The sequence below is a fragment of the Humulus lupulus genome, chromosome 3 (genome assembly GCF_963169125.1).
Source record: "Humulus lupulus chromosome 3, drHumLupu1.1, whole genome shotgun sequence".
Lineage (NCBI taxonomy): Eukaryota > Viridiplantae > Streptophyta > Magnoliopsida > Rosales > Cannabaceae > Humulus > Humulus lupulus.
The window spans coordinates 73,153,844-73,176,824 of record NC_084795.1 but is presented as its reverse complement, the minus strand read 5'-3'; the positions used below and the strand labels follow the sequence as shown (position 1 = coordinate 73,176,824).

Below are 22,981 nucleotides of genomic sequence, written 5' to 3'. Positions count from 1 at the left end.
TGCATACAGGTAAAGCATATATACTGTAACACCCTACTTCCTTAGAGCCGTTACTAAGTGAGTTTTAAACGTGCTTTTAACTCGCTAATCGAGGTTTTAAGGCAAACGTGTAATCAAACCTTAAACAGAGTCATAAACTTTGAAAATAATTCCATTTACTGAAAATCATAAAACGTTTAACATTTGGGATCCCAAAATACTGTTTATAAATATTTATAACTCAAAATATACTTATAGTTGACTAAACGACAAAATAGGGTTCTTTACAAACAACTTCCAAAAATACCCCTAGTCGTGGCAGCCAGGCAGACTAGACATGTACGCGCCGCCTCACGCTCTCCATACTCATGGTCGATTGACTTTCTCTTTGCCCTTACCTGCACCACAGAGCACCCGTGAGCTAAAGCCCAACCAGAAAACTCCACATAGATATACAACATATGCATATAAACCACTCAGCATATTACAAATTCGCCAACAGGCTAAACACATACGGCCAAGCCGACCCAGGCGCTTTACCAGGCCCTGGGTTGCGGTCCATACCGTAAGGATATCCTAGGTATCCTTTAGGGTCTAACCCTGGCAACTTGCACTCTGCGTGCTAAACGCTGCTCTCGGCCCCTTGCCGCTCTTGGCCTTCGCCGTTCCTGGCCCTAGCCAATCATTCACATATATACCTACACAACATAACTTAAACATATACCAACATAATCAATGGGCTACACCCAACACATAATCATATAGGGTCATGCCCTGCAACACAACTATGGGGCCTCGTCCTGCTCTATGGATACAGCAGTTTTCTTACCTGTGTCCCGAGCTTCTTGAGCACTAAACCCTCGAGCACGATCCTCTAATCCGAGCCTCACCGAGAACCTAGTCACAACACATAAATAGCACTCCCATTACTAACTATTTCAAAAACATTTCCCAGAACCAAACCTGAGCCCTCGGGACCTCCCGGAACCCCACACAAAGTGGCGGAAGCGTCCCCCGAGCCCCCTGGGCAAAAGCCTAAAAACCACAATTTTCCCCTGCCCAGAAATGGCCTAGCGCCACGGAGCCACCCTATGAGGGCCGCGGCGCCCAGAAGGGCCCCCGTCCTCTGCTGCAGCTGTAACGCCCTACTCCCTTAGAGCCGTTACTAAGTGAGTTTTAAGACAAAACAGTGTGCAATGAACTCGCTAACCGAGGTTTTGGAACAAAAGTGTGACTAATTAAAAGTTAAGGCTGTAATCTTAGAAAAATGCGTTGTTTCAATAAAACTTCTAGTATTAAACATTTGGGATCCCAAAATAAGGTTTGAATACTATTTACGTCTTAAAATAAGTTTACAATTGATCAGTTATAAAAATCATAGGTTATTACAGCCATTTTCGAATAAACCCCCAACCAAAGCAGTCGGGTAGGCCAAACATGTACGCGTCGCTTCACGCTCTCCGTACTCATGGTTGGTTGACTCAGTCTTTGCCCTTACCTGCAACACAGAGCACCCGTGAGCCGAAGCCCAGCAAGAAAACTCATGCAGAACATAACATATGCAATTTATACAGTTTATCATAACAGATAGTCCACAGATAAACAAGTCAACCATTAGACTAAGCAAACACGGCCATGCCGCCCCAGAAGCCTTACCAAAGCTTGGGGTCTCGGTCCTCACCGTAGGGATATCACATGTATCCCTTGGGTCCTACCCTGACTATAAGCATCCCATGTGCTAAGTGTTACTTCCGACCCCGCTGCCGTTCTCGGCCTTGCCGCCCTCGGCCATAGCCGTTCATTTCACTATAATCATATATAGCATAAATCAAACAACATTCAAACAAATATCAATTCATTTAAATCTGCACCCTAACATGTAATGCAATATAAGTCCGTGCCCGGCAATCATCTCATCATGCAATATAGGGTCGTGCCCCGCAATCACACTATGGGCCCACGCCCTATCCTACGGGTGTATAGTTTTCTTACCTTTCCATTCAATAGCTTAGATCACCTGACTCCTTGAGCACGATCCCACTCGAGCCTTAGCGCACACCTAGGCACAAACATAGGTCAAAGTCAACACCAAACCCCAAGTCCGAATACCTAGCTTCGGGACCAATCCCGAGCCCCCGGGAAGTCCTAAATCCCCAAAACAAAGTGGCGGAATCGAGCCCCGCACCCTAGGTCAAAATCCCTCATCAAAAACCCAAAAATCCACCTCTGTGAACAGTGCAGCGCTACAGTGCTCTAAAGAGGGCGTTGTAGCGCTACAAGCAGAACACACCCCCCAGAACAGGGGCTAGCGCTACAGCGCCCACTGACTAGCGCTGTAGCGCTAGTTGCAGCCCAGCAGAACCTGAAAATCGCATCTTGCGATTTCCTTCAACCAATTCAACCCCAAACTTGTCCAAACCTTTTCCAAACCCAAAAACACACATATCCACACCTCACACCCATCCCAAGCATCCCAAGAACTCAATCCCAAGCTCAAGCAACCCAAAACTCAAAATCTACCATGATGAACCCAAAAACCAGAAATTCATTCAAACAACAAAGATAGAGTCTTAGAAATCATACCATTGATGCAATTTCGACCTTGATTCAACCCTAGGCCTCCTTAGCTTGTTCATCCTCAAAGCTTGCCCAGAAATCCCCTAAAGTTCCCAACAACTCAGCTCAAATCACAGCTCAAACCAGCCAAACCCTAAAACAGAAATCTCCAAGAACTTACCTCAAATTTCTGATGTGATCTTGCTAGCCCCTTGCCAATCCTCTAGCCTAACCCAAGATCCTTGATGCTCAGCCTATCATTGCTCTCCACTAAGCTTTGCTCCAAGAAAAAAAAATGGAGGGAAAATGGTGCAAGAATGCACAAACCGAACCTTGAGGAAAACCCCTCTGTTTTCCCTCTTTTCTTTCTTTCCTTTTTCTTTCTTTTCTTTCTCTCCACAGCCAACACTTCTCTATAAATCCCACTAAGTGTAAAGCCTTATTTAATCTATCTCCAAAAATCCAAATGACCAAAATGCCCTCCCCATAAATTCTAAACCCTTTTATCCAAGTAGGGCCATTTTAGTCATTTTACCCAATTCCCGCTAATCCTCAAGTGTCTCTAATATTTTCCCGTTGCTTTCCAACACCTGATAAACCACCAAATAAATATTCCCCATCATCAAAATTAATCTCAATCTATTCTCTAAATTCCTGCTTATACCCCCAGGCTCGCCCCGAGCCGGGTATAAATTCCTGTCATGACTTTCCGCTAGCCTACTCACTGGGATCGCCTCAAGTCACAAATCACAGATACGCCCACATACCACTGCGGTCTCAACAATCATCACATATCAATACAGTTATGCCCAACATGGCCAAATTACAATTATGCCCTTCTAACACGATCCGGGCCTACATGCATACTAATATACATAGTCATGCATCTCAGATAAACAAATAGTCATATAACATGCTTTAAATCATAATCATGCATTTAACTCATCAAAGTCACACATAAATCCCATCATGCCCTCCTGGCACGCTAATCAAGGCCCTTAAGCCTTATTAGCGAATTTGGGTCGTTACAGTAGCCTAGCGCCACGGCGCAGAAGAACAGGGTCGCGGCGCCCCTTCGCGAACCCAGAATTCTGGGTTTTCCCCTATATTTTCCCTGAGCCAAAACACTCCCAAATCTTTACCAAGACTTACCTAAGTCCCAAATTCAATTCAAAACCCCAAATAAGCCATCTAACAACCTACAAACATCAACAATAGCCCTAGATACACAATCAAACTCAAGAATCACTTAGTGGTTCAAAATTCTCAAAACTTAAACCAGCCCTTGCAAAGTTTAAACCAGCCTTCAGAATTCTTAAACTAAACCATAAATAACTTTCAAATATGCATGGAATCCATACCTCAAGATGAAATTAGACCTTGAGCTTCTTCCCACTTCAACTCCAAGCTAAATCTCCTTGATTCCCAACTGAATTCTCACAAACAACAAGCTGCAAATTCAGCTTCAACCCTCATTCTCAAATCCTCAAAATAAGCTTAAACTTTAAAGAAAACCATGGGTGAATTTCTTACCTCTGTGATTAACCTTGGCCTTAGCTTGATTCTACAGCCTTGAATTCCTCCCTTGTCCTAAAAGAAACTCAGTCCTTCTTCCCCTTCCTTCTTGTTTCTTGGTTTTTCTCTAACTTTCAGCAAGAAGTGAAATAAGCCTAAGTGTAGAGAAACGTGAATAGCTTCCCCACTCAGCCATAGTTATCTAAATCCCAGCCAAAAGACCCATTTGCCCTTCCATTTAACCCATATTCTAACTAATCCTCAAGGGCTACTTAGACCTTTCCTATCTTCTTACAAGAATACCTTTTTCTCTCTTAGAGTAACTATCCTCAATGGTTACCTATGGTTACCCAAGTTACCAAAATACCATTAACCATTAATTAAAAGTCCCCAACTAAATTTATAGTATTCCCAAAATACCCCTAAGCTCCTCCCGAGCCGGGTATTTAATCCCGTTGTGACTTTTAGCGAAATAGTTCTCTAGGACCGTCTCAGAACGTGCATCACAAATATATTACTGTTATATCAAGAATATCACATATATTACATTTATGCCCTCAACGGCTATAATTACCAATTTGCCCCTAACAACCAAATGGGGCCCACATGCATATTTATTTCACCTAAACATGCATTCTAACCACATATTCATCAAATTCACATAAATTAATACAGTATAACAATTATTGCCCTCCAGGCACACTAATCAAGGCTCCAAGCCTTATTAGCAAATTTGGGTCGCTACATATACTATATTTAAGCAGTTATACATATAACTACATAAATAGTTACCAAACCATAAGTCGATCTTGACTTCAGTGATGTGTGTACATGCCCAGCCAGTCTATAGGAACCCTAACCTTGGCACGCTCTGATACCAAGTTATAACGCCCTGGTTACCCCAGAATAGTTACAGTGAACGGTGAACCAGAAATTTAACACGTTACCCGAGTTCTTTGGTTAAAAACGTGCTTCTAGGTATTATTAACAGGCTAAGGTGGAAAACCAATAAAAAAGAAAGGATATATTTTATTTAAAACATAAAACTGTTCATGGGCCCATCAAAAACATTTACAAGTTATTTACAACTCAAAATGGTCATTACTGCTTCAAATTTTCAAACCCGCCGACCTAAGCGGAAAAAATAGGGTAAATGTAACAACCCAAATTCGCTAATAAGGCTTAAGGGCCTTGATTAGTGTGTCGGGAGGGCATAAATGGGATTAGAGTGAATATTATTGACTTAAATGTGTGAATATGTGAATAATGATGATTATATGATAATTAATGATGTTATGTGATAATATGAAATAAACATGTGATATATGTGAGAACCACATTATTATGTGGGCAGGTTCATAGAGTGCAACTCGAGACGATCCTAGGGTCAGATAGCGAGAAAAGTCACAACGAGACTTAAGATATGACTATGGACAAGTCAGGGGTACTTTAGGTATCGGGTTGCTATTTGGACTATTGGGTTATGAAAATAAATATATGGAGATATATTTGAGGTTAGGATGTCTAGGTGGGAATATTGGGGGATTTTACCGTTTTGGCCTCGGGGACGGTTCCGGCACCCCGAGCCGTGGGATTAACTTAACGAGTAAGACAAACTTAGGAAGCCTTTAGAAAATTAGACCGAAATTATCTTTTTCCCCTCAGCTAGTTACTCTCACTCTCACTCTCAAGAAAAACAAAGGGAACCAAACTAGAAACACTCAAGGGAATTGGGGAATTGGAGCTGAAGAATTGCTGGATATCTAGAAGAATTCACGAGCAACTTTAAGGATTAGCTCAGTGGTCAATCAAAGGTTAAACCAGGGTTAAGGTAAGCATTTAATCTTCTTCTCTGTGGTTGGAAATTCTGAGTTTTGGTTAGGTTTTGAGGCAAATATGGTTTTGATGTCTTAAGACAGAATTAAGGAGGGAAGCTTTGGAATTTGCTAGGTTTGGCTTGGTGAAGTGGTTCAGCAGAAGAGGTAAGTTCCAATTCATGATTTAAAGGTTTTAAGTTGGATTTGAATGGCTGGTTTGGGTGTTTATAGCTTTTGAGTTTCAGAAATTGGAAAGAGGAGATTAGTGTATGTTAGGCTAAGTTTTCTATGGAATTATATGGTTTAAGTCATGCCAAAGGAGTTGGGATTAATTGGTTATGAGTTGGGGAGCTTTGGGATGGTTTAAGGTGAGGTTTCAAGCTTTGAAATGATGGGTTTTCTGGGCACGAAGGGAAGGGCTGCGGCTTTCTTCTAGAGCGCTGCGGCCCTAGGATGAAAAAGAGCCAAGGAGGCTCGGCCAAGGGAGGGCGTCGCGGCGCCCAAAGAAAGGGCCGCGGCGCGTGTCTTTGCTCAGGATAGTCTTGGTTCTGTTTTGAGGCTAGGGTCGTGGATAAGCTTCAAGGGCCGCAGCCCTTGGTTCTGCACATGAACTTTTGAGGGTTTTAGGCATGGGGATGTGGTCTAGTATGCTCGGGATTGATTCCACCACTGTGCTTGGTGGAATTCGGATTCCCGGGAGTTAGTTTTGTAACCGGAAACCTATATTCGAGTATTAATGGAACCCTATACTTTGGTTGTGACTAGGTGATAAGGGCTTAGGCTCGGGAACGGATCGTGCTTGAGGGGCGTTGCTCGTAGTTCAATAACTGCAAAGATTAAAGGTGAGAAAACTACACCCGATTGAATATTTGAACGGGATTAAGGGCTCCCTAATATAAATGATTGAAAGAATTTTATTATGCCATGTAAACTGTAACCAACGGCCTAAGCAAGCCACGGTTAACTTGTGCAATTGGCACAGCTCGGACACTGGTATCCGAGGACAACTTATTATGCATTGAGCTCGATTTAAGCGGGCCGGAGTCAGTGGGATAAACAGAGGGTGCGGCCTAAGGTTTCGGCCCTAGTATTTGTGTAAAGTGAATGTTGTACTTGATTATAGATGAGATTGTAGAATAATCTATGTGTGGTTGCGGTTGCTTGCATCCTGAAGTATACTCTTATGATATGGATTGAATAACTGAACATGCTTGCTGGAATGTCTGTTTGAGATTGCTGTATATGTTGTTTTCTTGCTGAGCCTTGGCTCACGGATGCTGCGTGGTGCAGGTAAAGGCAAAGGCAAGATCGATCAGCCTTGATTGGAGAGCTCTGCAGGATGAATGTACATGGTAGGCTGCTCAGCCGCCACAGTTGAGGAGGTTACAAGGACGAGAGGTCCAGAACTTTGTATTTTGCCTTAGTACGGCTAGCGTTTACTTTTAACTGTTGAATTTTTCCATCCAAGCTTTAAATACTAATCTTTTGGGGATCCCTTGCACTTGATCTATTTATAAATTTATAAAATGCATCTTTTGAGACCAAAATGTCTTTTAATCCTAGAACACTAAAACTAATGACACGTTTTTTAAATTAATGACTTGATTAGCAAGTCTTGCGCTTTATAAGTACACAGTGTAGCGGTCTTGGCTATCCAGGGCGTTACAGTAAACCCCCTAGTTCCTGTGAGAACTCCTTGGCCGTGGTGGTCAAGCGGCCGCATATGTACACAGCATCACCTAAGCTCTCCACTCAAGGATGGGTGAGATTTTCCTTCCCTTTACCTACACCACATAGCACCCATGAGCCAAGGCCCAGCAAGAAAACACAATATATCATGAATATAATATCAACAATGATCATAATAACCATTCAGGACTTTCAGTCCAAACAGATGAGTGACAATCGCAAAAGCCACTAAGGTGGGTTCCGTTCCCTTTAGCCATGTGATGATAGGGTCACCGGGGCTTTACAAATAAGTGATCCTTTCACTAGCTTATCAAGATAGGTGCTCGATGAACAGGTCACCAATATAACCTATCGCACAACCATTGAGTCATAACCATGGGATTCCGCTCCCTAGCCATGTGACAAGCTGTCACCTAGGCCTTAGGCCCTGGCTCTGAGTAACTAGCTTAGACTAGTCAAGCACTTATAAGTTTCATCGACCTTAGGGTCGGTCCAGCATCAATGCTCCCAGAGTCATTCAATGCTGATATCGATTAGATCTAATCTTTTATCGGCCCTGTGTTCAAGACGCTTATGCCGTTTCTGACTCTCAGGCCAGTAATACGCGACCAGTGCCGTCCCTGACTGATCAGTGCCATACACAAGTAAGCAAGCTCTGCTAAGAATTTAATATGCAATCAATGTCCACATTTATCAACCAACATGCCTCAACAACAATCATGCATGTCATATACACAGGGTGCAATTTTCTTACCTCTGATTCAAGCAAGAATGAATAAAAGAACAACCCTTGAGAACGATCTGACTTTTAGCCCATTAGCGGTCACCTATTCATAAACAAATATGGGACACCATCAATAAAATGAACAACACAGGTTTCCTAATCAAGATCTAGCCTCCGGGACATCAATCCCCACCAATCCAGGTAGTAGGAACAATCCCAAGGCCTAAAACCAAGTTCCCGAGGTCAAAACACTCAAACGGGCTCAAAACCATCCAAGAGTCGCAGCCCCTAACCACAAAAGGAGCAAGGGACGCGGCGCCCCATACCCAGGGCCGCGGCGCCCAGCAAGGCCAAAATGCCTCCACCTACTTCTTCGAGCTAGGGCCGCGGCCCCCCAGCCAAGAACTCTATTTCTTTCATTCCAAACCTTCCAAAAATACACCTAAACACTTCCAAATCCAAAAATCAAAGTTCCCAAACTTCCCAATGATCCAAAATCATCAAATCCCGAGGCTCAAACGAACCAAAAACTCAACGATTCACAAAATCCAAATCGAAGCTTAGAAACTCTAAAAACTCAAAACTCAAAACTTAGATTACCTTTGATTGGGTTGTTTCTCGTCAAATCCTTCGATCAAAAAGCTTCTAATCTTTCCTAGGATCGCTATGCCTCGATCCTCGCTTGATTCCGACTCCTAGAACTCAAGATTTCTTCGAAAATGCCTCGAACGGTAAAATGAACTAACGGGAAGAGAAAGGGTTTTCTAACGTACGGTCCTATCTAACAAGCTACTTCAAGCTCAAGTAACCTCAAATAAAACCTAGTGCTCGGGATCCCGAAAACACCCCCGGGGACATTATAGCCAAAACTTCCAGAATTTCCTCCTGATCTCAATAACTCTCAATTTATCATCAAATAACATTCTCATTACTCAATATCCCAATAAAAGACCCCGTTATGACAAAACTGCTAATTAATAATATAAGACTGTCTCATGCCGAATAGCTCGAATATATCTCCATAATAATGGGATCTCATCCATAATTCACAATATGCACCAAAATACACAAATATGCCCTCAACGGGCCAAATTACCAAAACACCCTAATAATCAAATGTGGACCCACATGCATGCATATAACATCATATTATAATATATTTCACATAAACATGCATATTATCAGTTAATGGCATAATTAAATAGTTATGGCCCTCCCGACCTACTAATCCAGCCATTAAACTGCATTAGGGATTTCGGGGCATTACAGTCAAGTTCTTAATTTCTCTTCTTGAAAACTTTGTTATTGTTTGCCATCAAATGATTATCTAAACACACATTCAACCATTGATCATACATGATTTTGTATGATTCTTTCAAGGAATCCTCATCTAAATCGAATTCATCTGAATCACTATGGGAACCCTCATTTGTTGAAATAGTATTATTTAAACAAATAAGGTTCTTATTCACCTGTACAGAAAGAGGTAAGCAAGAAAAAACAGAAGTTAAGGCAAGATTATAATTTTCTTCCTCATCACTACTTTTAGATTCATTGTCACTCCAGGTGGCTGCCAAGACCTTCTTATTTTTCTTTAAGGTATTGGTACATTCGGATTGAATATGTCCAAAACCTTCACACTCCCTGCATTGAATACCCTTTTTATTAGTAGATTCAAAAGGTTTGGAAAACTTATTACCTTTGGAGGATTTAAACATGTTTTTCTTGTTACTAATCTTTCTCATAAACTTCTTAAAGTTTTTTGATAACAAGATCATTTCATCATCATCTTCCTCATCTGAGCTTTCCATTTTCTCTTTGGAATATTTCAAGGCAATCGATTTCTCCTTCATAGCAATTGGTTTCTCTTGATAGCGTATCTTTTGATCAAGTTCAAAAGTTCGAAGAGATCCCATCAATTCCTCAACTTTCAAGATGTCAAGGTTCTTTACCTCCTCAATGGCTGTGATCTTGGATTGAAACCTGTTAGGAAGAGATCTAACAATTTTCCTAACCAAAACAGAGTCAGACAACTTTTCTCTTAGAGCAAAATATTCATTAGCAATGTCAGACAATTCTTCATAAAACTCAGTAAGGGTTTCTTTTTCAGACATGCGAAGGTTTTCAAATCTTGTGGTCAACATTACAAGCCTAGATCGCTTAACATCAGTGGTTCCTTCAAATTGAGTTTGAAGGATTTCCATAGCATCTTTGGCAGACTCACAAGATGAAATCAATTTTATATAACTCTCACCAACATCATTGAAAATTGCATGTAAAGCTTTATTTTTATAAATTGACAATTTATCTTCTTCATTAGACCATTCAAGTTCAGATTTCACCTGTGTCTTACCGGATTTCGAATCTGTCTCGACAGGTGGTGTCCAACCGGTCAATATTGATCTCCAAGCCATTTCATCAAGGGATTTGATAAAAGCTTTCATCCTTACTTTCCAGTGTGGATAGTTTGTATCATTCAGCAATGGAGGGCGAGTTATGGATCCACCTTCTACAAAGAAAGACATTTCACAAGGCACAAAACAAATGGAAAAATACAAGATCTCCCTAAGAGTTTAGTGACCTACTCTGATACCAATTAAAATTCCGTATTTTAATATTACCAGGTGATTTAAAATAAACAACTTAATTAAATGAGGAATACTGATTAAGTTGTTTAGATAGATTTCAGTTTTGTTTATACTACTTATGAAACTGTTTAAACAGAAACAGAAAAACAGGTAAAAATTCAACACACGAGAATTTTTACGTGGTTCAGAAATCTTTTCAGATAACCTACATCCACAGGGCCACGCCCAGAGAATAAACCAATTAGTAAAGAAACAATGTGTACAAAAGCATTGACTTAAACAATGTAAGACCCCCTCTTAAACTATTGCCGCGATCTTGTTGTACTCTTCTCTCTACAAATCTGGTTTTGATGAAACGCTGATTCTCTTGAACTCCCTTCAAAGAATAGTGAGTGCACACTTCCTCCCGAAGTGAGACTTAGATAGAATCCTCTCCCGAAGATCCTTATGAACACATTCACAATAGACACTATCTGTTTACAATGGACTAGATAGATATCCACAAGCACACTCAGCACTCTCACAAAGATTAAGGTGAACAAACTTAATCTTTACAAATAAAAAAACACTCTTCAAAATAACATAATGTTTACAAATATTCAAAATGGAAGAGATGAAAATTCCAAAGGCTTTGGCAAGATATGTATAGGCAAGGTAATCGTCCAAGGCCATCATTTTCTGAGATCTTTGAAATCAAATTGGAAATTCCTTTGATTTAGGAAATCAGCCAGCCAGATAAATTTTGTGTCGACAGAAAAGGAAACTGATGAGTCAGTAATGTAATCAGTTGTATCTAGCAGAACGAACATGGTCATTTCTTTTGATCATGTTCATTTTCGACACCTTCTTTATTCCAGAATAAACATAATCCTTGAAAATAATCTCAAGATAATTGAAATACATATTTTTACCAAATATTGGTTATTTGTGATAAATAAGGTAAAAAATATATTCACACTTAAAATATATTTTCACACTAGAAAATCAGCTGAATCAATTTGATATTTAAATCATGAATTAATAAGGATATGCTACTGATTTTCATTAATAGCTTTAAAATATTTTGTCTAAATTAAAGTTAGTCAATAAATGATTTTATCATTTTACAGCTTAGATGTTAGTTTTAGTTTTTTTTTTTTTTAATCTTAGTATTTTTTTTAGAATTGCACATTTAGAGATTTAAAGCCTTAACTTTTTTATGTAGAACACGAAAATCAATTATGGGTGCTTCAATGGATGCTTCAATAGCTGTGGATTTCTTTTTTCTCTTTGTTTTTGGATGACCATGAGTAAAGAAAATGAGAAATGACAAAATGAGAGACGATTTGTGATAGAGAAAGATGAGCTTTTGGCCTTGGGGATATGGTGGTGGTGGGGTTTAATGAAAATGACACTATAATAATTTCTTTTATAAAATAACATATATTTGGGATGTCTATTAATTTTATAGTAATGGTCAAATATGATATATTATTAATCATACACTATGAAATTTCCCAATGTAATTATCAAAACTATATTGTTTTAACAAAATATAAAAATTATAGTTACTGTAATTATTTTGAAAGAATATTTATGTAGTACTTGTTTGATTTTGCAAAAAGTCCTCGTTACATATTATATTGACTTGACTAACCCTTTTTCTATTTTTTTTCTTTTTTAATTTAAATCCAAGAGGAAAAAAAAGGAAAATAGTTGGTAAAAAAAAAAAAAAGGAAAATAAAGGGCCAAGTAGTAAATAATAAATAGCTATTTATAATAGCAATAACAATAAAAAAAAAATAGAATAGCTGTTTGCTCTCTCTCGGTCTCTAGTCTCGAGTGTATTTGCAGATTTTCTAGAATTCCCACTTCCCAAAACAATTTAGGAAAAAAAGAAAACGCATTTTTCCTTGTGAGTTAGGAATATAAAAGAAGAGAGAACCGACCTAAAGAGAATGTGATGGCCAGTCTGCTGAGTTATTATTATTGCCTAACTCACTGGGTGTGTCATTGCCCTTATAAAACACAACTGACTCGCTCTGCCTTTGTTGCCTGCCCTCAACCTGATCACCGCATACACATACATTGGTTTGCTTTTTTATCGAATTTTTCTTCTGGGTTTTGTTTGTTTTCTTGTTTTAAATTCTGGGTCATTCTTGTTTTTCTTCTCTGTGATACATGTTTCGTTTTAGGCAGTTTCTTTATAATGGACCATTAAAGATAGATCCAAACAAAGGCCTTTGAACAGGGTTGCTGTTGGTTGTAGTCTGTGTTTATGTAAATTTGTGTTTTTGTTTTGTGGTTGATACTAAATTTAAGCTTTTGATACGGTGGGAATGTTTGTTTTGTATTGAAACTTTTTGTTAAGGTTGGGAGTGTATGCGATTCTTGTTTTGATCTTTAACTCAGTTTGAATCAGTATGCATTGAGTTTTGTTGTGGCTCTAAGAAAACATGTGATGTCAAAGTTTATGAATGTACAATTTTTTTTAATTGAGTCTGGATATACTATGGAAACTTTTTGACAAAAAGTTATAGTTACCCTGAAATCGCGTGGTACATTAAAAATTCAAATTATAGGATCGAATAGGACAAATTGTAGTCTATAACGTGTGAATTTGAATTATTGGTTGCGTTTATAATTAAACTCCAAGATATGACCTATATATAATGAATCTAAACTGAATGGGAAGTGCCGTGGTGATCTTTCAGACGACATAGTAAATTAGTAAATGTTTGTTTAGCTTACTCTTCACTAACTTTATTTGTATTTTAACTTTTACTCTGTTTCCATCCCACTTCTGTAATCCTGAGCATAGAAAAGTAGGAAACTTATTGTTTTGGATATCAGTTAGGTATAATAATAGAATAGTGTTTCTGCTTGTTATGTTGTTTGCCAGTTTTTTATAAAGTGTAAATCATGGCTCTGTAATAGAAAGATATCATGTATTAGGTAAAGCCCATTGCCATTTTTAAATAGTTCAATTATTTTAGGAAAGTCCTTGTAATCTTAGAAAGTTTGAATGATTCTAATGTTCCATTGCAGCAATCACATAATATGAGAAGGAAAATTATCTTTTCTTAGTATTGGGATAACCACACTATTTTCCCTTTACAATGAAAGGCATCTATGATAACCATTCAGCTCAATTCTTTTAGTTTCCATACGTGAGTGATACTTCCAATCCACTTTTTGATAGAGACCTTTTATGTATAGCCAGAAAAAAATTGGTTTTGTTATTTTATTTTTTGGTCGAGTTTTTTTTATACTCTCTCTATTTAAGCAATAGAATTCAAGTATGTTTGTTTCGTAAATGCTTTTTGAGTTGCATTTTGATTTCTTCATTTTCTTGGCTTATTTTGGTGCTTATCTATTCTCTATTTTCAGAGGAGTTCAACATATCTCTAATGGGTAAAGATGCTTCTGCTGGTGATTCAAACGAGAGAAAGCCAGGCTTGTTAAAAGATCAAATCCAGTTGGTGAAGAGAAAGGATTCAACTCGTTATGAGATTGTTCCCATTAAAGATTCCCTATCCTTTGAGAAGGGTTTTTTTATTGTCATCCGTGCTTGTCAATTATTGGCTCAACACAATGAGGGCATAGTATTGATAGGGCTGGCAGGTCCTTCGGGAGCTGGGAAAACTGTATTCACAGAGAAGATACTCAATTTTATGCCCAGCATTGCAGTCATCTCAATGGACAACTACAATGATGCCAGTCGAATTGTTGATGGAAACTTTGATGGTAAATCATTTTTTACTAGATTTACTTTATTGGGAAGTGTTAATAGATCAAGTGAGGTGAATTTTTGTTTCCAAGCAAAAAAGTGAGGTACACAAATTTTAGAAATCATCTTAACAAGAAGAGTAACTCAAATGATGGTCTGAGGTTTAAGTCCCTCCTGGATACCGACCTAACAATGGTTATAGTTTACTATTTTTCAAATATTGTAAGGTTAGACAAGAGTCCAGTTTCCAAAAGATGATCTTGAACAAGTTTTTCCATTACAACATTCTTCATCTTATCTTTGTGCAATTAGATTGAAATGAGGCCAAGAAAAAGCATAATACCCCGTATTTTTTGGTTAAACAGATCCACGGTTGACGGACTATGACACATTGCTTCAGAATGTCAGCGATCTAAAGGAAGGAAAAGAGATCCAGGTCCCAATATATGATTTCAAGTCTAGCTCCCGCATAGGACACAGGTTCTCTATCTCTTATCCATCTCCTTGTAAATTGTAGTAATGTTTTATTATGTGCACATGATTTCTCATCTCACCCAAGTGAAGGCACCCCCTCACCTGTGATAAAAAAACACGTTATTTCCCCATTTCCTGTCCTTTTTATATCAATAGATTTATGGCTATGTTTTTCCAAAGTTATTTGCGGGTAATAAGTTGCTTGAGAACTATTCTTCTATGTTATGTTCTATTGCTCTTCATACTCAACTTATCTGGCTGAATTGCTAATTAAAGCATGTCCCGATGACAGGACAGTTGAAGTCCCTAGCTCTCGCATTGTTATCATTGAGGGAATCTATGCTTTGAGTGAAAGGTTGAGGCCTTTACTGGATCTTCGAGTATCAGTCACAGGTGGGGTTCACTTTGACCTTGTCAAAAGAGTTATACGGGATATACAACGAGCCGGCCAAGAACCTCAAGAAATTATTCATCAGATATCTGAGACAGTACGACTTTTCCATTTAATGCATTGATTTTTAATATGTGGTTGGTTATTAATTTTAATTCCTTGATGTCTTGGCATTCTACAGGTATATCCAATGTACAAGGCCTTCATTGAGCCAGATCTCCAAACAGCTCATATAAAGATTACTAATAAGTTTAATCCTTTTACTGGATTTCAGAGTCCCACTTATATATTGAAGGTTGACTTCCTCTCCTTTTATTTTTACTTGCTATGTTTGTTTTGTTACTGATTTCTAGCCTCTCTTTTTTTCTATTATTATACCTCACTTTATATTGACAAACAAGTGCTGAATTTATTGCAGTCAGCAAAGAAGGTGACAGTGGATCAAATCAAGACTATTCTTTCTGAAGATTATACTGAATCAACAGAGCAGACATATGATATATACCTTTTACCACCTGGGGAAGACCCGGAATCTTGCCAGTCGTATTTAAGGATGCGTAATAAAGATGGAAAGTATAGCCTGATGTTTGAGGTTTGTGCTGATTATAGTTTATTCTGTATCTCTGTCAGAAAGCATGTGAAACAAGAAATATTTTTTGGCGTCATGGTAGATATCTCCTATAACCAGCTCCAAAGTAGTTGGGTTGAGCCCATTTTGGGACTGTAGAGACACGCATATGACATCTAACTTACATGCTGGAGGATGTATGAAAATACAGAAGTTTGTAGAGCAATATTTTATTCAGAAGAAATTTTATAAAGTGAATCTTAGAAATCATTCAACCCTTGATTTTGTATACAGTCACAAGAACCCTAGTTTCCTTATTTACTTTAGTAAAGATCTAGGTAGGAGGAGTACAAGGCCGAATAGGTACGCTGGCAGCACAATTATAAAAATTTATGTGAGAGTTCAACACTTAGCTACATAATTCAAGATTTGTGTTAAATTTAAGATTTTTCAAGTGCAATATGGAGACTCCTGCTTTAATTTTACCATAGGCATCTCCAAATACTTGTTAAATTTGGGGAGGTTGCTTGTCTGGCATGATTGATCATCTTTATCATGTTCTCAGAATACTGTTCTAGCACTAGAGCTGGCCTATCTAGTATTTGGTTTTTTTTTACTTGATTCTTGACATCTCATTGCATGTGGATTTATGTACTCAACCAATTCTACATTGTATGATTCCCTTTCAGGAATGGGTGACAGACAATCCTTTTGTTATATCACCAAGAATAACTTTTGAGGTCAGTGTTCGGCTTCTTGGTGGACTAATGGCCTTGGGTTACACAATTGCAACTATCCTCAAGAGAAATACCCATGTATTTTCTAGTGATAAAGTGTGTGTAAAACTAGATTGGCTGGAACAACTAGATCGTGAGTACGTTCAGGTATTGCTCAAAATTTTGGAAATACTTTGTCAATGGTTGAGATTCATGTTTATTTTTAACCTTCTGGTAGAATAGTCTTGTTGTTTCTGTACTTATTTGGGCTGATCATATAGTAAAACTTGTCACTCACGAGTTCTGTTCATGTAAGCAATTTCAAACTTATTTTGTTGCATGTTCACTTGAAGGTGCAAGGAAAAGATAGGTTGGTTGTAAGAGGTGTTGCTGAGCAGCTTGGTTTGGAGGGTACATACACTCCTCGGACTTATATTGAACAGATTCAATTGGAAAAGCTTGTGAATGAGGTCATGGTATGATCACTTCTCCTTTCTGATGCCTCATGCACTCTCATTTGTTAGGATAAGTGTTCCAATACAACTTTTGATGCTGATGATGCCTGCTCTTGTCTTGTGTGTAAACGTTTTGTTTTTTACTATTTGCAGGCTTTGCCAGAGGATTTAAAGACAAAGCTCAGCCTAGATGAGGATCTGGTATCTAGCCCCAAAGAAGCACTTTTTAGAGCTTCTGCAGACAGGGTTGCCATGAGAAATAAGCATCTGAAGAGGTTTGGTTTTTTCTTCAGCCGTGTTGTATTTCTTTGTTTAAGTTGAGTAGTTAAATGTTTCTTCAGAAGACATTTCCCTTAATAATAATTATTAAAAATTAATAAAATATTAATAAATTTTTTTTGGAATATGTTATAACAAGGGCGTAGGAACCAATGTAGGTTTCGGATTTATGTGTAGAATCTGCTATTTTGAGAGTCAGATAGCGACAAATTTCTTTTTCTGTATATCACGTTTTTATTTTTAGATTACCTGAGTGGGTCATATAGACATAAACATTCTAACAATTAGGAGATCTCATGTTGAATTTAGATGAAAAGTTCTTTAGAGGATTTCAAAGTATGTGCTTGAAAATACTTATTCCTTTTTCTCCTCCAACTCCATCTTTGTAACTAGTGTTAGCCTACTTCTTTTACTGTAAAAAATATATTAGTTTGCCCTGGAAAGGGCAATAGTGCATCTTCAACATTCCTGCAGTTTTCCAACATGTATGTTAAGCATATCTGTAACAGCTTTTATTTCTGATTGGTTGAACTATGATTTTGTGAATTCCGTCATTTTTTTGGGAGCTTCTTCTTATATATTGATTTCTTTGGTGGCCAATATTCTTTATCATGAATAGTGGCATGTCACAGTCATATACAGCACAAGGGGACAAGAACATTTCTAAGCTTACTGGATATGCTGCTAAGGGTCAAGGATATGAAGAGAGAAATTCAGTACCAAATTCAACACTAGCAAACCAAGTATGCTGATTCTTTCTCTTTGTTGTTTGTAATGATCTTTCTAGTGTGGTTTTTTTTTTTACAATGCCTCAAGCAAGTAAAACTCTTCACTCGTCATTTTGTATGTGTTCTCTCTCTATGTCTCAGCTTTCAGACCAAATATCTTCACTGAATGATAGAATGGATGAGTTTACTAATCACATTGAAGAGCTGAATTCCAAGTTAAGTCAGAAGAAAAATTCTGCTAGCCAGCAAAACATAGCTCTCCAGGCTGAAGCATGCAATGGATCTGCTCCTACTTCCTACTTCATGTCTAGAGTAGGCAATGGTTCAATGAATGGATCTTTAATGCCTAATTCGTTATCTTCGTCTCAGTTGGCTAAAGAGTCCCCTGTTCTGGAAGAGGTATTTATTTATGTGGTCTAATCTTTTGTTTTTTAAGCTCAGTTTTCTTTTTGAAGTTTTTTGAGCAACTTAGTTTAAATTGCAGAAGTAGTAGGGGAGGCATTAAAAAAAAGGATACTAAGGAGGAAAAATTAATTTAATAAATAAAATGGAGATTGTGATTTTGAATTGGGTGGAGCAACGAGTAATAAGTGTTAGAAAGGGTATTGAAGAAAAAAGCTATAATGACAATCTTAATTCTAAATTTTTTTATGACCATCTTCTGCTTTTTTTTAGTTAACAATTACTGTGATAGATGAGTTGTGTACATTGCTTGTGTATTTCTTAGATGTAGGTCATTACTTTCAGATGGTTCGATCATTGGCTTTACAGTTTTGGTTGAAGTTTTTCAATCATTATGTTTATGTGGTACCAACATAAACAAAAACTCGAGCATAACTCTTGTTGATGAATTCATTGACCCCTTCTGATTCTCACGGTCACAAATTTTCGCTGCAGATATCAAGTATGGCAAGAGGACAGAGACAAATAATTCACCAGTTGGACAGTATCAGCAATCTTCTCCGCGAGTACACGGGAGAGAAGACTCGCCAAGTCCGAACTAAAAGGAAATACATAACATGTGATACCGAAAGTTTCGCAGTTCCTCTTGTTTTCACCACACTGGCAGTTGCGGGTATAGGAGTCCTCCTATTCAAAGGATTCTTTTCACGAAATTAGTTTTTTTTTTTTTGGTTTATGATTCTTTCAAACTTGAAGCTAACTTTTAGAGAAGTTCACTTTAGAATGTCCCTCCTTCATTGTGTCCCACGAAAGACCTTGCAGAGCCACCCTTCTTCTCGGGAAAGACAGTCAAGAACAAGAAAACATTGTGAGTTTTTTAAGAGAATAGTGAAAGAAGATTTATGCTAAGCTTTCAAGTTTCTCTTTGAGGATTTATGTAAGAAGGGTTTCTTTTCTGGCCTATTTTTGATATTTTTGTGGGATCTTAACTTGATTCGAGCCATATTATTTATTTGCTAATTAAAACTCAAAGCTTATATATAAGTAGTAATAATGAAAAAAAAAAAAAAAAAAAAAGACGTTTACAGCAGTGCTCTCTTTGATTTTTTACTTCACTAATTTAGTTTATTGTTGTAAATAATTATTAATTACTTTACACAATTTTGTTTTTAGTTTGACCTAATATGTCAAATATTAATAATTACCCATCATTTTCGTTATAATCTCAGTAGTAAAAGATTATTTCTGCATATATGAGTAGAGTTGTTCAAAATGATAGTCTGCTATCTCAATCTCAGGTCATATAAGATGTCAACTTTTTTATCATAAGTTTCAACCAATGATACCATACATTTTTAACATCCACAACCTACAAGTCTTATTATTATTGTACTTCTTACACACTGCACTTTTATAATTACAACCACAAATAACCAATTCAAAATATAGAAAATTATCTCCAATAAAATTCCCCAAATTCTATTAATATATAAATCCATCGGTTACCTTATATATTAAAAAAAATACCATTTGATCCCTCTGATTTCTGCTAAATACTATATATAATTCTCTATTTTAAATTTTTATAGCGATTACTCTTTTTTATAAAATCTACCAAAATTAATTTTTTACTTAATTTTCGTTAAACTTTTATTTTTCATTGACAGTTTTACCTGTATTTTTTATAATTATTTAATTTTTTGTTTTTTTAAACTTTTTTTTTTTTTAAAATCTCATGACACTTTTTATAAAATCTATTTATTGATTTATTATTATTTTACTATTAGTTCCAAAATATAAACATCATAGAAAATTAATTAATTATTAAAAAACATGGTGTTACATGTCCTTTTTTCAAAGTTTCTCATGTGAAGTGTTCTTGGGAGTGTGTGTCGTCAACTTAGGGACCTTCCACGAGGTCCTTATTAACCATTTTCAAGCAAATAACTGGTACTAGATCCACCAAATATAAATTTGTTGGTATTAAATAAGGAAAAATATAAATATACGGAGGAATTGTGTAAAAAGTGATTTTAAAAAATTATTAATACCAGTCTGGATCATACATATATAGATATATTAAATAACACATAAAATAAATAGAGATTAACTCTCGTAGCCTATCAAGTAGCATTGAATATTTTCGTAAAATCAACGATTTTCCTATCCTTATGAAAGCTCACACTTAGCGTTCCAAGTTGATCTTCTAACACACAAGGACATGTGTGGACACGTAGGATTCACAAGATGATTTTGGGTTCTCTAGATATACTCGGCACATAAGATCTAGAGAGGTTTGAGAAGAGAGATGCTATAGAAATTTCTAGAATTCCAAGTTTAGGAAATTCTATCGTTTATTTTCTTAGAGAAAGTCTGATAACAACTGCTTAATTAAATTTCTTAAAAGTATCATTTCTTTTTAAATTCATAAAAATAATTAACTAATTTAATTAATCTTTTATTTTATTTAAATAAAACTTATCAGTTATAACTTATTTTAATTATTTAATTTAAATCATATTTAAAAGAATTATTAAATATAATTAAATTAATTAATTAATTTAAAATTCAAAATTCAAATCCCAAAATAGGGAAATCCCTAAAGTGGAGCCACTGGCACAATGAGTGGCGTGAGCTACTATCTGGTTATCTCTTATTTTCTCATTTGTTTGTTTAAATAATATTTAAGATAATATATTTATCCAAAAATAAATATGTTAATTCAAAATTAACTTTATCTCAAAGATATCAATTTTAAATAAATAAATATCTTATATTTTATAATAATATAATAATCAAACTCTCTCAAATATTAATCCAAACATGATTAATATTTATTTTAACATAAAGTTTTTCAAAATAAAAACTATATAGTTAATTAATCAATTACCCATATTTATCACATAATTATTTCCTTGCCCTAGAAAATTAATTCCTTTGCAATTTAGTCAATCTCTCTATAAATCTTCCTTGTGACATTCTTACCATTGGCAGTGTAGGACAGAGGCAACTCGAGGACCATGGACCTATAATACGAAGCTCCAATAAACCAACTTATTAATTAAACTCTTTAATTCAATAATCTTATTTATTAATTCAATGATTACTTTACTATAAATATAGAATTGCACTCTAAGTATTTATAGAATTATATTTATAAAGTTTTCTCTTGTAGTCCATCGACATAATCAATAAATGTAGTTTTTTCCTCCATTTATTGGTCGTTAATTAGAGCTGGTAAAAATTACATTTTTACCCTTCTAATTATCTTTTGTTTCTCAAGTATCATTAATTCACTAGCGAATAATTAATCTATAATCAAATTATAGATTTGAGCTCAATAACTATTCAGTTCCAGAATTAACCATTAAGAGAACAAATATTCGATCCATTAGGAAAGCATGAATTCCGATAACTCTACAAAATAAAGTTGTTTTACCATATTTTTTCATGCTAATTGTTGCTTAGTCTTTAAGTTTTTAAGTAATTTATTAAGTTTTTAAGTAATTTTGAATTTATTAATCTTATTGTATTTTTTTTATATTTTTATATGTTTTTATAGATATTTTATTGTAATATGTTGTGGTTTAATTATTTGAAATTAGTGTTGTTAGATTAAAAGTTAGAAATGTGATTTTATTGAGCTTTTCAAAGTAAATTAGTATTTTTATGGAACTTATGTTGTATATTTTATTATTGAAAATATTTAGTTTTAATTTAGTTTATGTTTATTTTGTAGAAATTATTATACATTTTTGGGTTGAAAATTCAGTTAAAAAAAAAAAGAAAACAATCTGGAAAAAAGAAAGGAAAAAATGACATTATTGAAATGACTAAAGGAAAATCCTCCCAAGTCCAAGCTTCCAGCCCAGGCTCGCCTGCCCCTTGCCTCTCAGCTCCACAGGCCACCTGCTCCACTTGAGCCCACTAGGCCCAATCCGAAGCTCCCCCTGCCTTCCACCTAGGCCCGCCTGCCCTCACTAGCCTGGCCCGCCTCCAGCTGCAACACGACCCAACCTCCACTCGGCCTAGACGCCAACCCACCTGCAGCCCAGCTCCTAGGCCTGCCTGCCTCCCTTGGTCCTCTGACCCTTCAACCCAGCCACCTATGCACCTAACCCAACCAACTGCCATTTTCCTTGAGCCCAACATAGTTTCTTGTATCTTTGTCCCACAAATGCCTTTTTTTTTACCCAACTTTTCTACCTACTTTACCACAAAATTCATTATTACACCATAAATTTTGCCTGCCTATGCCATATTATTATTTATTTAATTAATTTAATCAATTTAATTAATTTAAATTTATTATTTTAATACTCTCATTTTGGCTATAAATATGTAATTTCAAGACCATTTTTGGGTGCTCAATTTTTGGACTACTATCATCT

At 36.5% G+C, this 22,981-nt stretch overlaps 1 protein-coding gene across 2 annotated transcripts; it reads left to right on the top strand.

Moving 5' to 3' along the window:
- Positions 1–12,660: 12,660 nt before the first annotated feature.
- Positions 12,661–19,553, top strand: LOC133822829 (inorganic pyrophosphatase TTM2-like). Of its 2 annotated transcripts, XM_062255270.1 has the most exons (13): positions 12,661–12,938; positions 13,896–14,017; positions 14,238–14,594; positions 14,943–15,057; positions 15,344–15,539; positions 15,624–15,737; positions 15,861–16,034; positions 16,700–16,894; positions 17,080–17,202; positions 17,335–17,456; positions 18,080–18,203; positions 18,330–18,587; positions 19,086–19,553. In XM_062255270.1, exons 3-13 carry the CDS (start codon positions 14,258–14,260, stop codon positions 19,305–19,307), a joined length of 1,980 nt encoding a protein of 659 aa, XP_062111254.1. In that variant the 5' UTR covers positions 12,661–12,938; positions 13,896–14,017; positions 14,238–14,257; the 3' UTR covers positions 19,308–19,553. The 2 variants fall into 2 exon arrangements, with proteins under 2 accessions (XP_062111254.1, XP_062111253.1); XM_062255269.1 differs by lacking the exon at positions 13,896–14,017.
- Positions 19,554–22,981: the final 3,428 nt, after the last annotated feature.

Bases quoted from the DNA above. Each gene is read 5' to 3' on its own strand.
- LOC133822829 (XM_062255269.1), top strand. From the start codon at position 14,258: ATGGGTAAAGATGCTTCTGCTGGTGATTCAAACGAGAGAAAGCCAGGC. The intron at 15,738-15,860 runs GTTGACTTCCTC...AATTTATTGCAG, and splicing joins GTCCCACTTATATATTGAAG to TCAGCAAAGAAGGTGACAGT. The intron at 16,035-16,699 runs GTTTGTGCTGAT...ATTCCCTTTCAG, and splicing joins AGTATAGCCTGATGTTTGAG to GAATGGGTGACAGACAATCC.